The following is a 14,096-nucleotide window of genomic DNA, read 5'->3' as shown; positions in this document are numbered from 1 at the left end:
TTCATGGCATTGCACAGAGTAAAATCACCAGGTATTTGCTGCAGATAAAACTGGAATTAAAGAAGGACACCATGTTGGGGACCCCTGTTTTAAATGAAGATGCCATCAATGGCTAACATTGGGATTGCAGGGAAGCCATAAATATCTGATGAGGCTGACTCTCTGGCACAGAAACTTACTGATAAATCCAAGGACTCATGTTCAGAACACACACACTAGTAAACAGAAAGCAGGTTACAGGAAACAACACAGTTGCAAAGACAAGAAGACATGGAAGAGTCTGGCCCTTTTTGCACTCACGGTTTAAACTGCCATTTATGAGCATTCGCTGCTATCGCAATGGCTTCGGCATGGCACCCCCACGTTCTACACTATCTGAGGCAGTTTCGAGTTGGCGTTTTGTTTTTCATTTTAGGACTTTGAAGCCTCGGTGCAGTTTTGGGCTTTTGGGACTTTGCAATTCACATCACACTTTTTTGTTTAACTTTGAGCAGGCATAGTAAAGTTGCAATGTTGGAACCCTAACCCCACCTCCCATTTGTTGATTGGACTGTCCCATGCCCACTGGAGAGGCAATTGGTGGTGGAGTTCGGGGAAAAAACATGTACTTTTTGTGCTTGTTCCACTCATTTTTTTAAAGCCAAGCCAGGAAAGGGTTAAAATGCTGCTGCTTCTTTCCCTTGCTGCCACTTTGATTTGCAAAGGGCTGTGCAAAATGCTTGGGTTTTTTTTTCTTTTTGGCAAAGCCCAAAACATGCCTGGGAGAGAGGGGAAAGCAGCGATTTAATCCTTTCCTGGCTTTTAAAGCCAGGAGGAATGTGCAGTAATGTTACAATGTTACTTACAATGTTACAACGTTACAACCTTGCCTTTGGGGAAAGAAGAGAGTGTGTGCATTCCCAAAGGGAGGAAGGGGAAAGCAGCCATTTAACCCTTTCCTGGCTTTTAAAGCCAGCAGGGAATAAACAGCAGGTTTAGGAATCATTCCTAGCTTTGGAAAAAAAATAAGAGAGTGCTTTCATACCAGGGAGGAAGGAGTTCAGTGAGCAGAGTTGGGTGGGAGTGGTTAATTCTGCACAGACCAATCAGCTCCTGGGGAAAAGGAGAGGGGGGAGAAGAGAAGCAGAAGTGGAAGACAGAATTCATGCTGACATTAATTGGGTTAGACGCCACTCGGTAGAGGCGTCAAAATAACATCATGGTATGTCTGCAGGGGGAAAAATCAGGGATACCATGGACAAACATCAGTTCTGCGTCCCATAATTATCTTGCAAGTGTGAAACTCCTGCAAACATGGGAAGCAGAACATATAGTGAAATGCTTTAAAGTCCCAGTGCGAAAAGGACCTCTGTGTTGTCCAGAGGAGCAAAATAATGTCTTATTGTATGTTACAGCATGCAGGGGGCTGTGTGCATGTGCAGGACAGTGAGGGTGCTCTCTACTCCTTCTCCCCACTTCCCACTAGTTACTTTGGATCTGCCACCACCCAAACTGATTCCTGCCTCGTTTACCAGTGGTTTAGAGCACTGGTAGGGCTTTGTGTGCATGCATGGAGCGTGGATGTTCTCACACCCCTTTCTCCTGTTTGCTCTCCAACCCAGTCTAATCAGGAGTTTGTAGCATGTGTGCATATTTGTTAGAAACACGAGTGAGGCTGTTTGTACAGGAGCTTTTAAATTACAAAGAACTTTATTCACTACAACATGGCTTATACTATAGAGCACACATATATAGGGAAGAGGGATATCAGGGATATCACAGTACAACCAATATCTAACATGTGGAACTCAGTGCTGTAGGACTGCAATTGCAGAATTAAGAAAATAAAACAGGGTGATGCTAGACTACAGTTAAAGACATGGAAATTAACTTTGCATCATCTTCCGGGAATGGACTCAAGACCATTGGAACCTAAGAAATAGAGGCATATCCCCCCTCCCTCAGTCCCTTCCATGCTCCTGGTCCTGCTTAAGTACTGTTGATGGGGTATCCTGATCTTTTAACTTCTTGTGCACCAACAGGCTGGATTTCCCTTCACTCAATCGTGAATTTGGGAAGGGGTGCCCCTCGTCAGGCCTGGCCCACCTTTTTTCCAATCAACTTTGTTTTATTGCTCAGCTCAGATGATCTAAATAGCCTTCTGACCCCTTCTTGGCAGTTAGGCAAATGGTTATCTCCTTGCAGGAAACTCATCTCCACTTAGCTGACCAATTAAGCAGTTTTGTTACTCCTTTCTCAGGGAATGGGTGTTCTTCCCAGAGTCTTTGGTCTCCTTGGTGTAATTTAGAGCGTCTTATACATTCTGATCATAACATTATATAGATGGGGGTTTCTGCACTATAAAAACAATATTTGTATGCATGCATGTTGTATACCACTAACCTTCCGTTAGATTGCTTCAGTAACACGTGTGCCATCACTTGAAACTAAGGCTGCATCTCCTAGCCAATTAGTCAAATGAATTTAAAATGTGCCCCAGATTAATCAGGATTCAGATTTTTGAGACAAAGCAGATGCCTTGTTTAGGATGGTGCCTTCTACAACATCTGCTGGCATCATCTAAGAACAATTTCCTTCCAATTAATGAGGCAGAGAGATCTACAAATTGACAATTAGTAAAAATCATATGCTTAATCTGCTAATATCTCTTTAATTAGCTTGTCGTGCTACTTGAAACTTTATTCTGTGTTGCATCACTCTGCAGTTTTGTATAATGTATTCTAAGAGAATGAGAATGCAATCTGAGGGTGAAGAAAGTCGTATTTAAAGTGTAGTGAAACATACACATGGTGCATGTGTCTACCTTCAGGCTCAGGGACAAAATAAATATTATATTTGACAAGTGTTGGGACACAGGAGCCTGGCCTGGCTCATGGTCAAATGTTAGACCAGGGACAAACTGTTCAAAATGTCTTCATCATCCCGCCTGGCTCCAAACAATGCAAGAGGAAAGAAGGAACGGCATGCTTCCCTCCCACACTGTTTTTGCCAGTGGAAACAGCCACTGTGGGAGGGAAGAGCTGTTTGTCCCTTCCTCTGGCACCAAGTAATCTGGAGATGGACATGGGAAGCCGGAGGAAGGGACAAACAGCCCACCCCCGTGGATGTTTCTAATGTAAAAAAAAATGGCTCGGGAGGAAAGCCTGAAGTCCCTCTTTTGCCCTCACAGTGTTTGGAGCAATGCAAGTCAATGAATTCCTAGCTCTACGAGTTGAGTCGGCACCCGTCAACCATAGTATGAGAGCCAGCTTGGTGTAGTGGTTAAGAGCGGCAAGTCTAATCTGGAGAGCCAGGTTTGATTCCCCACTCCTCCACATGAAGCCCAGCTTAATGACCTTGGGCTAGTCGCAGCTCTCTCGAGCTCTTTCAGCCCCACCCACCTCACAGGGTGTTTGTTGTGGGGATAATAATGGCATACTTTGTAAACCACTCTGACTGCGACATTAAGTTGTCCTGAAAGGTGGTATATAAATTGAATGTTGTTGTTGTTATCAGTGTTGCTTAAAAAATTGTGCCACATGGAGCGGCATTTTTATCACTTGCAAGGTGCTGATATGCCTTATGACAGTGACATACCTTAAGCACATTATGCACTATGCTTCCTCAAACTGATTTGCTTTATCTCTAAAGGTTTGAGTCAGCAGACAACACATTAATGCAAGCATGTCTTCTTGGGCTGAACAACTGCCTACGTTATTTTGGGCATGGCCCGTGGACTGAGCATGCTGGTCTGTGCAGCACAGAGGCACGCAGTGCTGCTATCTCATTGACAGTGCAACCCTGAGCAGAATTGCACCCTCCAGAGCCACTGAGGTCAGTGAGCTAGAAGGGTGCAACTCTCCTTAGTTCAGTTGCGAAGTTAGCTTTGAATATAGGCAGCAATTCATGGATAAATAGAATTCAGTCTGCAAGCTTAATAATCAGCCCTAAGTCAGAGATAATTATCTCTGTTTAAAGAAAGTAAAGGTGTTTGTGATGAATAGCATATAGATTTTATCATCACAATTTCTGAATTGATTTCTTCCTAAACTAGTCCTTAGGAATGGCAACAATACTTCCTTTTTATTTTTTTAAATTTAAATTTATATCTCTATATATTATTTTAACACTGATAGAAGCCCAACTTTGCTTTTGTTCTTGCTTTTGTTCTTAGCATACAGGAAAGCTGCCTATGGATGAAATACAATTTTGTAGTGAAAAACTAAAGTTTTTGGCCATGTCATTGAATGCCTGTTCTCTTTTGGTCTTACAGATTTCTATTGGTGCTGGTTTGTTTAATTTTCAGTGTTCTATCCACTATAGAACATTACTCAGAATTTGCTACTGGGACACTCTTTTGGATGGTAAGTAATCTAACTTAAAATATTGCATGAAATGTCTACATGTCAGAATTTTGTTATGAAAAACCAAACAAGCTAAATTCCAAATGAAAAATTGTGAGATACCCTTAAACTGTCAATCTGGGCATACTTGAAATCAGACTCGAAATTGAGCTCAGTGAGTCTTAACTTCTTAACCTCAAGGGGACTGGGCCGCATGGCTAACACATGAAGATGCCACACAGCACCTCACTGGCTTAGATGTTTCTAACTGGCCAGGAATCCAATTTATTGCATTAGAAAAAGGATGACTACTGGCAACCTGCGGGACAGATCCAGCCTTGACGAAACTGTATGTGGCCCTTGGGAGCCCAACCACATGATCGTATGATCATACTTTCCACCTGCAGCCACAGCTGCTCCAGCCCCTCTGGCAGAGATTTTCACTTGCGTGATCTACAACAGAGATTTCTAGAATTACAATACCCCTTGTGTATAGTAAGAAAACAGATCAACAAAGCCAAAAAGATACAAAGGGATGACTTGCTACAAGATATGCCCAAACAAAGCAACTACAGAACACGGCTGTTTCCACACATCTTTCCCCCTTGCAGAAAATCGCAAAAATTATGGAACAACCGAGTCTTCATGGCGTGATTTCCTGTCATGACACCATTTCCTGGTGCAATGACATCATCAATCATGCCACAAAATGGAGTCATGAAGATGTCGTCATTCCGTAAGTTTTGCGCGATTTTCCGTGAGGGAAAGACATGTGGAAACAGCCCACCTCTGTTGGTCGCATACAGCTTCCAGATCAAAGCAGTTTAATGAATCATTAATGACCCGTAACCTATGCTGGACAATGATGTTGCTCTGTCACAGGCATTGGGTGACAAACCTAGCTCCCCCAACCTTAAGCAACTCCTTACACACCACAATGTGCTTCCTAACATGGGCATGAACTCTGGGATCAGAGCCTGCAGTAAACCAAGATGCCAACTCTATCTCCATATTTACTCCAACAACATATTCACTGGACCTAACAGAACCAACTATACAATCTCAGGTTCATTCACTTGTTCATCTTCTAACGTTATAAATGCTATCAAGCAGGGCTGGATCGAGGGGGGCAGGGGGGGTAGTCTGCCCCCGGCGCTGCCAGGGAGGGGGCGCCGGGAGCAGCTGCCAGCTGCCGGAGCGCACAGGCGGCAGCATGGGCAGCCTCGCAGCCCCCCGCACTGCCTTTCGCCTGCCCCATGGGACAGGGGGCAGCCGGCTTGCCGTGCACCCCTTGTCCTGCAGGGCAGGCAAAGGGCAGCGCGGCCACCCACACCATTCGCCTTCCCCACAGGAGAGGGGGCAGCTGGCTGCCCCCTGTTCCGCGGGGCAGGTGCATGCCGTGGGCAGCCTCACAGCCCCCCATGCTGCCTTTTGCCTGCCCCGCGGGACAGGGGTGGCCGGCTTGCAGTGCACCCCGTCCTGCAGGGCAGGCAAAGGGCAGCGCGGCCACCCACACCATTCGCCTTCCCCACAGGAGAGGGGGCAGCCGGCCGCCCCCTGTTCCGCGGGGCAGGTGCATGCCGTGGGCAGCCTCACAGCCCCCCATGCTGCCTTTTGCCTGCCCCGCGGGACAGGGGGCGGCCGGCTTGCAGTGCACCCCGTCCTGCAGGGCAGGCAAAGGGCAGCGCGGCCACCCTCACCATTCGCCTTCCCCACAGGAGAGGGGGCAGCCGGCCGCCCCCTGTTCCGCGGGGCAGGTGCATGCCGTGGGCAGCCTCACAGCCCCCCATGCTGCCTTTTGCCTGCCCCACAGGACAGGGGGCGGCCGGCTTGCAGTGCACCCCGTCCTGCAGGGCAGGCAAAGGGCAGCGCAGCCGCCCACGCCATTCACCTGCCCTGCAGGAGAGGGGGCAGCCGGCCGCCCCCTGTCCTGCAGGGCAGGCGCATGGCGCAGACAGCCTCGAAGCCCCTTGCACTGCCTTTTGCCTGCCCTGCAGGACGGGGAGTGCACGGCAAGCCAGCTGCCCCCTGTCCTGCGGGGCAAGCAAATGGCAGCACAGGGGGCTGCAAGGCTGCCTGCACCATACGCCTGCAGAGAAGCAAATGGCGCGAGTGGCTTCCCAGCCCCGCACGCTGCCTCCAGCCCCCGCGTGATGACATCACCAAAATGACGTCATCACGCCGCACTGGGAGTGTGTGCGCGCTGTGCGTGTGCACAGTATCAGGCTAGGGTTGCCCCAGGCACCGGCAACCCTAGATCCAGCCCTGCTATCAAGTGTCAGCAATGCCCTTCTACTCTCTACCTTGGATAAACAGAAAAAGAATAAATGGACATGAATCAGATATCAAAAATCACAACGTTCAAAAAACAACGGGAGAACATTTTAATTTGCAAGGACATTCCATTGCTGACCTAAGAGTCACAGTTCTCAAGCAGAGAAACACAACACAAGATTGCTGAAACAGAGTTTATTTGCAAATTTGTAACAATAGACCCTCTAGGGCTTAATAAGGATATTGGATTCAGAAACTGATTTTCTGGTTTTCACACCCCAATTCCATCAAGCTAATTACAATATTATTATTAGAGGTGGGCATGGACCGGGAAAACTCCATGGACTGCCATCCCATGGTCCATTGATTTTCATGGACTACGGACCACAAACTTTTCAGACCAGCTGAGTTCGCGGACTGGTTTGTTGGTCTGTAGTCTGTCATTTCCGGCAGCCCTGGCTCCACTCCTTCACACCCACAGAGCCCAAACTCACAGAGAATCTTCAGCAGCCTCTTCTCCAGCCACCCTCCAAGTTTAGTCAAGATTGCATTTCGGTTGTTCCAGTTACAGACCGCCCCCCCCCCCCAAAGCAGCCGCCCTCAGAAAACTTCCAGTAGATACTGGAGTCGCAAATGCCAATTGACTTGCATTGGCTAGCAGCACCAAAAAGTTGCAATGTGGCAAAATCAAACAGAAAAGGGTGGGGGAAGAGCTCCCTCACTCACCACACAGACAACTTCCCAGCCATTGCCAAGAGAATTAATTCTTGCTCCTTGCTCACATAGAGAAGATTGGGACCTCTCTGCTTGGCAGGCAGAGCTGTCTATCAAGGTGTTGAGGGCTGAGATTGGCTGCAGAACGTCCATCCCTCCATTGCCTAGGGGAATTTATTCTTGCTCCTTGCTCCATAGAGCAGAATGGCAGCTCTCTGGTTGGCAGGCAGAACTGTCTATCAAGGTTTTGAGGGCTAAGATTGGCTGCAGAATGCCCACTCTTCCCTTGCAGAATGAGAGCTCTCTGCTTGGCAGGCAGAGCTGCCTATCAAGGTTTTGAGGACTAAGATTGGCTGCAGAATGTCCACCTCTCCCTTGTAGAATGAGAGCTCTCTGCTTGGCAGGCAGAGCTGCATATCAAGGTTTTGAGTGCTAAGATTGGCTGCAGAATGTCCACCCCTCCATTGCCTAGGGAATTCATTCTTGCTCCTTGCTCCATAAAGCAGAATGGGAGCTATCTGCTTGGCATGCAGAGCTGCCTATTAAGTTTTTAAGGGCTGCAAAAGGTCTGCAGACATCCCCTCCATTACCTAGAGAATTGATAGATTGGCGCCAGGATGTCTGGACTCAAGGACCACGGACCAATGGACCTGCCCAAACATACTAAAATTTGTGAAAAAGGTGAGTCCCACGAACTGTGTGTTCACAAACCATGAACTGGGCCAGACCGTGTCTAATTTAGGTCTGTTTTCCAGATCGTGCCCACTTCTAATTATTATACCTTACACCCTTTAAATACCCCTCCCACTTTCTGGCTGGATAAAACCCTACATACTTCCACTCAGGGCTTTTTTTCTGGGAAAAGAGGTGGTGGAACTCAGTGGTAGCATATGCAAGTGTGCAAAGTGCACACGCGCATGCACTCCCAGGACCATGCGATGACATCACTTCTGGGAAGTGATGTCATTGCATAGGGCGTAGCTACCCCCCAGGAGCACGCCCGTGATTCGAGTCCACTTGCCTCCCTGCTCTAAGCCAATTCAGGCCCAATCCCGGCCATTTTGAGCCCATTTTGGGCCTGAAGCAGCCAGGATTGGGCCACTGCTGGATGGGGAAGTATTAACCCACCCAGCAATGGCCCAATCCTGGCCATTTAAAGTCCGATCCTGGCCATTTCAGGCAATTTTGGGCCGTTTCAGCCCAATTTGAGCCTGAAATGGCCAGGATCAGGCCACTGCCAGGTAGGGGAGTGTTCCCCCTCCCAGCAGCGGCCCAATCCTGGCCCTTTCTGGCCTGATTCTGGCTGTTTGGGGCCCATTTCGGCCATTTTGTGCCCAAAACAGCCAGGAACAGCCCCAAAACGGCCAGGATCAGGCTGATGCTGGGCAGAAGAGTGTTCCCCCACCTGGCAGAGGCCCAATCCTGGCCATTTTGGGCCCAATCCTGGCAGTTTCTGGCACATTTTGGACATTTTGTGCCCCTTTCGGCCATTTTGTGCCCAAGTTGGGCCCAAAACAGCCAGAATTGGGCTGCTGATGGATCCTGGCTGTTTTTGGCTTGTTTGGGCCATTTTGGGCCCTTTTTGGCCATTTTGGGCTCAAAACGGCCAGGATAGGGCCCAAAATGGCCAGGATTGGGCATCTACTGGGTGGAGGAGCTGTTTTGTGCCTGATCCTGGCCTTTTGGGGCCAGATCCTGACGGTTTCACACCTGTTTTAGTCATTTTGGTCCTGAAATGGCTAGGATTGGGCCTGAAACGGCCAGGATTGGGCTGCTACCAGGCACGGGAGTGTTCCAGGCTGAATCGGGCCTTATCCTGGCCTTTCAGGCATGTTTCATCCCAAAAGGGCCAGAAGCAGGGGGGCCAGTTTTAAGAACTGCCGGAATGCCATTCCAGAGCGTTCCAGCAGAAAAAAAGCCCTGCTTTGACTATCAAATGTTTACACCATGGCAATCTTGTTGGCCTTTAAGGCGCTTTTGGACTCAAATCTTGCTCTCCTAATGTAGACCAACACAGCTACCCACCTAAAACTATCCTAGTTTTTCCAGTTTCTCTCTCTCTTATTTTCTTGTTTCCCTCCCTGCCTGCCTATGTCTCTCTCTGTTCTAATTTTCCTTTTCCTCTTTCTTGATCTCTTTCAGTTACAGAAAGTTGGTTGGGGGGAGGGAATGAGGAGGCAACGTATCAGCTGCTTGTGCTGTTTGGGGGAGAGCTTAGAATAAAGCCCATTATGCCAGCGGAAGGGCCATGCATTTAGCATTACCCAGCCTGAGCATGAACACCCACAGGAAAGAGTGATCCCCTCTCGAACAGCCAGCGCCAGGAGCTGGAGTTGCATTTTGAGGTATTAAGAACCTCTGTTTGTTAAACGTCCTCTCCACTTAACATCTGCTCACAAACCTGAGTTTATCACTTCTGACTTGTTGAATGCTATTAGCAGGTGTCATGAATATTTAAGTGAGGCATACATTTCCTCACACATTGCTTTGCCACTTGGATTCCTGCTGGTGCCGGTGAAACCCCACTTTTATGGCTAGTGTTTCAGGTGTCTTTCTACAGAGCAATAGCATGGAAGCTACAAACACATCTATTGACCACATATAATGCCTAACTGACTGAAAGTCCGTGCTGTAGAGTGATAAGAGGGTCGGACTAGGATCTGAGGGCCAAGCTACAAGTGACGAATGACACTTGCCTGGCAAGTGAACAGACTCACATGTATCCCTCCCTGTTCACGTAGTGATAGAGTGGAGGGCAAGTGGAGCACAAGTGAACAGGGAGGAATACATGTGAGTCTGTTCACTTGCCAGGCAAGTGTCATTCGTCACTTGTAGCTTGGCCCTGAGAGATCCCATTTTGAATCCCTGCTCTGCCCTCAAAGCTCACTGGCTGACCTAGGGAATAGTTGCTTTCTCTCGGCCTAACCTACCTCACGCTGTCGTTGTGAAAGCCTAAAATAGAACAGAGGAAAACAATGTGAGTCACTTTGGGTCCCCCACTGAGGAGAAAGACAGGGCATGAACGATAATAAATAAATATAATACTGCTATCCAGAAGGGAAAATTAGCATCCTAGGGCCAAGCTACAAGTGACGAATGACACTTGAACAGCAGGTGGATTGAGTGGAGCGCAAGTGAACAGGGAGAAATACACTTGCCGTTCAAGTGTCATTCGTCACTTGTAGCTTCGCCCCTAGAAACAGTCCATTTCGTAACCCAGTTTCTCTATAAATAGTAACTAACTCTTCCTGGAAAAATGTATTGGCAAAGAAAATATTTGACCAGTTGACATGTTAAAATTGGTGAAAGGGGAGGGGGAATCAAATGTCAACAAAATGCAGACTGGATTCTGGGTGGAACAAAACAGGGCTTTTGAGAAATAGTTTGTTTTTTAATTGTATGAACCACTTTCGGTGTGGAGCGGCAGAGGGCTCCGGTGAGCGAACAAGGCAAGGTAGAAAGCTAATAATAAATGTATGTAAATCTGTGTTACCACTCACCCCCCCCCCCCAAAAACGTGTACAGTTACCCTTCTTATCAGGGGAAGTGGCTGACTCTCAGGGGCTGTTTCCACACGTCCTTACAGGCATAGCCCACCCATGGATCTCTGGCGGCTTTTCCTCAGGCTTCCTCACGTCTACGTTTGCAAAACTTATGCATACTGTCTCATTGCTGCCTCTTCCACATGTTTACTGGGAACGCAGTTTCTCTAGTGTTTTCTTCTGCTGCGGGTTGACAGAGCAGCTTTCCCCCATTTTTTGGCATCTGAACGCTTAAAGCACTGAAGAATCCGCCCATCTCTGCCCAGTTCCCCCCCCAAAGCACTTTCCTTTTCAGTTCAGCCGCGGAAGCCTCCCTGCAAAACAAGCTGAATGCAATTGTGCATGTACCAAGTTTAAAAAAAAAACCTGAAAGGGGGGCAGGTGATTTCAGGCTATGATAACAAAAGTGCCCGACCTCCTCTCCAAAACTGCTTTTGTTAGGGACTGTTTGGCAGCTGTCCTGCAATCTCACAGCATAAGGTAAGTGATTGTGGGGAGTCTGTGTAGAGGATGAGTTGCCAGAGCAACTCAGCAAAACACCCACCAAAAACAGAAGTGTGGGAACGACACATGGGTAGAGCACATGCTTTGTGAGTGGATCTTCTATAGTCAGTTTCTCCAGTAAAAGGAACAGATGTTTGGAAAGGCCTCTGTACTGGAAATCCAGGAGAGCCACTGCCAGTCAGCGGGAAACACTCAGTTAGACTCATCTAAGCACTGCCTATGCTGGGATCCATGTGTGCCACTGGAGGACTACCTGGCAGTCTGCCTTTCAGAAAAGTTTGAAGACGTCTCGCTTGAACACACTAAGTGGAATCGGACATCTGGCATTTAACTTAATGCTTTCTAAAGACTTGGTGCACCATCACCTTTTCCCCAACTTATTAGACAAATTCTGCATCCCCAGTGATCTTCTCAGCTCCTCAGCAAATAACTGACACCTTCAAGATTGGGTTTACAAGGGTGATGCTCTGACAGATAGACAGGTGATCTAGAATTCACAGTCAGCCCTTAGTTTAAATTGTTTAAGTGTAATCATTTTAGATCTTCTTACCTAGTCAATATTGCAAACTACAGTCTTAGAGCAGCCTTTACTTCCCTTCGCTTTGAATCAATGCCAACCGCAGTTTTAGCAGGTCGCTACAGTAAAATACTCAAGGATCAGCGTCTCTGTCCCTGTGGAACACCCGCAATTGAGGACTTACCCCATTCCATTCTTAACTGCCCGTTGTATGTTCATCCCAGGACTAAAATTCTTTCTGAGATCTTGTCCGACCTTTGTGGCTACTCAGACTCTGAGAAGATTGTAATTTTATTAATCGATTCTGATGTTAACGTATCTTATAAAATGGCCTCATATGCCCTGGCAGCAAAAAGAAATAAGGGTTAATGCTGTTCTTAAGGGATTTACTCAACACTGAGTATCGAGGATACTTATTGCTGCTACTAACTGTGTATATATTTGTTGTTCTAGCTGAATTTGACAACTGAAAACGGTCCATTGGCTGTATTTAATTTTAAATTTTATTTCTTTTAGTCATGTTATATTAATTTTAGTTAATTCCATGTCTTTGTTCCTCCCTGTTATCTGTAATGGCCTATGGCTAAATACAAATAAAGATATTGGAACACTAAGTGGAATCATTTTGCACCTGCTACAACACGAAGCTGTGATAAGACGCAGTGGGAAAGAGGGACAGGGTCCTGTGAGAGGTGCACACTAGATAACAGCCCTTTTCAGAGTCTTACCTGGCACAATGCTGCCATACAACTTGGTGTTTTAAACCTAGAAGTGGAATTTAAAATATATGTAGAGCTTTGGGAAAGATCAGTGGCATAGCGTGGGGAGAGCGAGGGGGGCAACTGCCCCAGGCACAAAATTTTGAGGGTGTGTCACGTCAATGGCCCCTCTCTGAGAGCACTCCCAGCTCACCTCTCTGCCCCTTCACTGCAGCTGCCCGTGCTGCTGCCGCCAGCTTGGCACCCAGTGAGCTGGGTGCCCTGGCGGTGCAGCAGGTGGCCTACCTCCATGCTCGTCTCCCCACCCTTCCCCGCCCTCGTGATTCAGGCCACTCACCTCCTGCCCCTTCTTCACAACCCCTCACGCTGCTGCCACCACCAGCTCAGCGCCCAGCGAGCTGGCTGCCCTGGCAGCGTGGCAGGTGGCGTGGCAGGTGGCCCTCCTCCCTGCTCATCTCCCTGCCTCTCCCTGCTCCTGCAGTTCGGGCCACTTTCCTCCCCCGCCCCTTACTTCTTCTTCAACACAGCCTGCGTTGCTGCCCCTCCCACCACCCGTGCCACCCCCTGCTGCCTGCGCCACCACCATTAGCTTGGCATCCAGCTGTGGCGTGAGCAGCTGTGGAGAAGATGTAAGGGGTGGTGAGGCGAATGGCCTGAACTGTGGGAGAGCTCTGGAGGTGGTGGTGGAGGCACACCCTGTGTGATGACATGACAGAAGTGACATCATCACACAGGGCCCAGAGCAAGGGCAGGGACACCGCCTCCTGCCCCGGGCACACATAACCCACGCTACGCCACTGGGAAAGATGGCTGTTGGGGGTGAACTACTTAATTTGCATGCTGGGAGGAGTGTATGCAGCTACTTTGTTCACTATAACCTTGGGGGATTGTGGAGCATGCTGGTTATTTTGAAGAAGAAAAGTAGGCATGGGGAAAGCCTTTTAGAAACCCTTGTGTTTATTCTAAACAACTGTTATAATATTGAAAGGACCTCAGCTAAAGAAGCAGCCAGTAGAAGCTATGATGAAAACACTGGATTTCTACTAAGGACCGAGTTGCAGACTTATTCCTTCCAGAATGTTTAGTTGATTTAAAAAAAAGTTTATGCCACAAACTTACTTCTGATGTGGGCCCCCCTAGCCTCTACTGGCTGAAATCAAATCGCTTGTAAGGAGGAAACTGGCCCTGAAATCTTCTCTTCAGGTATTCAATAACTCCGCTGTACTACCAGATTCTGGTAGACAACGCTTCCAGAACATTAGCTACAGGCGACCCCAGACATTAGCTGAGAACTAGAATCTTAATGGACCATAAGTAAGGCCCCAGTTTGTCAGTCTGTTGCTCATTTTGGGATTCTGAGCTTTTGATCTGAGAAGGGAAAAGAGGGAGGTGGACTGAGGATAGGGTTCCCAGGTGCCCACTGGTGGCAGGCAAACTCTCAGGGGTTTGCCAGCTTGCCCACTGACCTGCTAGTGGTCGGTAGGAGGGAGGTGGCAAGTTCCTG

The 14,096-nt window shown here is 48.1% G+C and overlaps 1 protein-coding gene across 1 annotated transcript in view; it reads left to right on the top strand.

Moving 5' to 3' along the window:
• LOC129343819 (potassium voltage-gated channel subfamily KQT member 1-like) overlaps positions 1-14,096 on the top strand; it is a 513,626-nt gene that overhangs the window by 28,782 nt on the left and 470,748 nt on the right. Inside the window, exon 2 of the mRNA XM_055000183.1 lies at positions 4,253-4,343. Within this exon, the coding sequence (XP_054856158.1) occupies positions 4,253-4,343 (91 nt within the window). The remainder of the gene's footprint in view (positions 1-4,252; positions 4,344-14,096) is intronic.

Source organism: Eublepharis macularius, chromosome 16 (genome assembly GCF_028583425.1).
Source record: "Eublepharis macularius isolate TG4126 chromosome 16, MPM_Emac_v1.0, whole genome shotgun sequence".
NCBI classification, from domain to species: domain Eukaryota; kingdom Metazoa; phylum Chordata; class Lepidosauria; order Squamata; family Eublepharidae; genus Eublepharis; species Eublepharis macularius.
The sequence above is the reverse complement of the archived record's forward strand: the minus strand, read 5'-3'. Positions and strand labels throughout refer to the sequence as shown.